Below are 2,500 nucleotides of genomic sequence, written 5' to 3'. Positions count from 1 at the left end.
AACTCTTATTAACTTTACAAAAGTTCTTAATTAACCTGACAAAAGTTCGTAGTATCTTGAAACAAGTAAAAACCTGTAACTATGACATAATGGCAATCTTTTACGTGACGTGATGTCACTTCCTGAAGCAGGATGTTGTTGTGCGGCTTCCAGAGGCGAACTGTCGCCTGGCGATGGGGAAGGGCTACATCTCTGCTCTGCTGAGGCTGTATGAAGTTTGGCTCTCCTGGAGTGGAGAACACAGGTCGCCCATGTGCCACGCCCTGCTGCACTGTCTGCACAAAGCCACCAAGGGCAGCGTGGGGCGCAGAGCTGTGGTCAGCGATGGAGGCCTCCATCTCCTCTATAGCACCACACAGGTACAGCACCCACAGGTACAGCAGCACCCCACAGGTACAGCAGCACCCCACAGGTACAGCACCCCACAGGTACAGCACCCCACAGGTACAGCAGCACCCCACAGGTACAGCACCCACAGGTACAGCAGCACCCCACAGGTACAGCAGCACCCCACAGGTACAGCAGCACCCACAGGTACAGGAGCACCCCACAGGTACAGCAGCACACAGGTACAGCACCATCCCACAGGTACAGCACCATCCCACAGGTACAGCACCATCCCACAGGTACAGCAGCACCCCACAGGTACAGCAGCACCCACAGGTACAGCACCCCACAGGTACAGCAGCACCCACAGGTACAGCACCCCACAAGTACAGCAGCACCCACAAGTACAGCAGCACCCACAGGTACAGCACCCCACAAGTACAGCAGCACCCCACAGGTACAGCACCCCACAGGTACAGCAGCACCCCACAGGTACAGCAGCACCCCACAGGTACAGCACCACACAAATACAGCAGCACCCCACAGGTACAGCAGCACCCCACAGGTACAGCAGCACACAGGTACAGCAGCACCCCACAGGTACAGCAGCACCCCACAGGTACAGCACCACACAAATACAGCAGCACCCCACAGGTACAGCAGCACCCCACAGGTACAGCAACACCCCACAGGTACAGCAACACCCCACAGGTACAGCACCACACAAATACAGCAGCACCCCACAGGTACAGCAGCACCCCACAGGTACAGCAGCACACAGGTACAGCAGCACCCCACAGGTACAGCAGCACCCCACAGGTACAGCAGCACCCCACAGGTACAGCACCCCACAGGTACAGCAGCACCCCACAGGTACAGCAGCACCCCACAGGTACAGCAACACCCCACAGGTACAGCACCACACAAGTACAGCAGCACCCCACAGGTACAGCAGCACCCCACAGGTACAGCACCACACAAGTACAGCACCACACAAGTACAGCAGCACCCCACAGGTACCGCAGCACCCCACAGGTACAGCAGCACCCCACAGGTACAGCACCACACAAGTACAGCAGCACCCCACAGGTACAGCAGCACCCCACAGGTACAGCACCACACAGGTACAGCAGCACCCCACAGGTACAGCACCCCACAGGTACAGCAGCACCCCACAGGTACAGCAGCACCCCACAGGTACAGCAGCACCCCACAGGTACAGCACCCACGCGATGAGCTCAACTGAGTGAACATTCACTCATATCAGTGCGAGTAGAGCTCGTTTGTTGTTTGATTGACTGCTGTTTGTCTGAGTGGAGCTACTTTGATGTCTGATTGTAAAGTTGACGGATGTCATGTAAAGTTGACTGCCAAAATAGAGCTAGTTTCATGTCTGATTGATTGATTTTGGTCTGATTGGAGCTAGTCTGTTTGCACACATGGCATCTATAAGGAATGCTGTGAATTCTGCCTTTTTATGAATCTGTGATGATCAGATTTGGTAGCAGAAAATGACAGCTGAATGTGAAATATGATCTCTGCATCCATTATTCCAGTGTGGTGCTCTGCTAGTCCGAGGCTACGAGACAGCCTCTAACTGCTTGTTCATTACTCTTAGTGACTCTTCACTCTTATTGAACTGGAACAACTGAAGTCCTAATAGGTGCTGGATTTATTATTTTTTAAATTCTGCTTTTGTGGCAATTGTAAAAGATTCCCGCCTTTTTTCTCCAGACCTGTTTGTTGACGAAGGGTTTGGAGTCTCTGGTGGAGCAGTCGGTGCAGCTGATGAGAAGGTCCAACCCCAGAGAGCCTCTTCCTCTGACCTCCAGCCGCAGTGTGTACAGCTGTGCCGTGCCTGGCAGGCCTGCCGATGCCTGGAGGGCAGATCCATGTGCGTCCGGTAAGGCTGTGTTCTCAGTGTCTCCAGCAGGCATGTGAACTAGGGGCTTTGTGTGTGTTGTCATTTGTCCAGGGCGGAGGACGCCTGGACTTCTAGTCTCAAACCATCTTAGAAAAGATGTAGAAAGCTGTTTGTCAGTCACTTTGCTACTGAGTCTCCAGTACTAAGTAACTATAATGATACTCACGATACTCACGAGTATGTGCACTGTAAAATCAGAGTTCAACTTCATTTTCCAGCATCCTGTATAGTAGCTTAATTATTTACCAA

At 52.8% G+C, this 2,500-nt stretch overlaps 1 protein-coding gene across 1 annotated transcript in view; it reads left to right on the top strand.

The window, feature by feature from the left end:
* Positions 1-2,500, top strand: part of LOC143526571 (cytosolic carboxypeptidase 4-like) — a 70,211-nt gene that overhangs the window by 48,109 nt on the left and 19,602 nt on the right. The window contains 2 exon segments of the mRNA XM_077021044.1: positions 154-359; positions 2,062-2,230. Of these exon segments, the coding sequence (XP_076877159.1) occupies positions 154-359; positions 2,062-2,230 (375 nt within the window).

This window comes from Brachyhypopomus gauderio, chromosome 11 (assembly GCF_052324685.1).
Source record: "Brachyhypopomus gauderio isolate BG-103 chromosome 11, BGAUD_0.2, whole genome shotgun sequence".
Taxonomy (NCBI): domain Eukaryota; kingdom Metazoa; phylum Chordata; class Actinopteri; order Gymnotiformes; family Hypopomidae; genus Brachyhypopomus; species Brachyhypopomus gauderio.
Note: the sequence above shows the minus strand (reverse complement) of the source record. Positions and strands in the feature narration are given on the sequence as shown.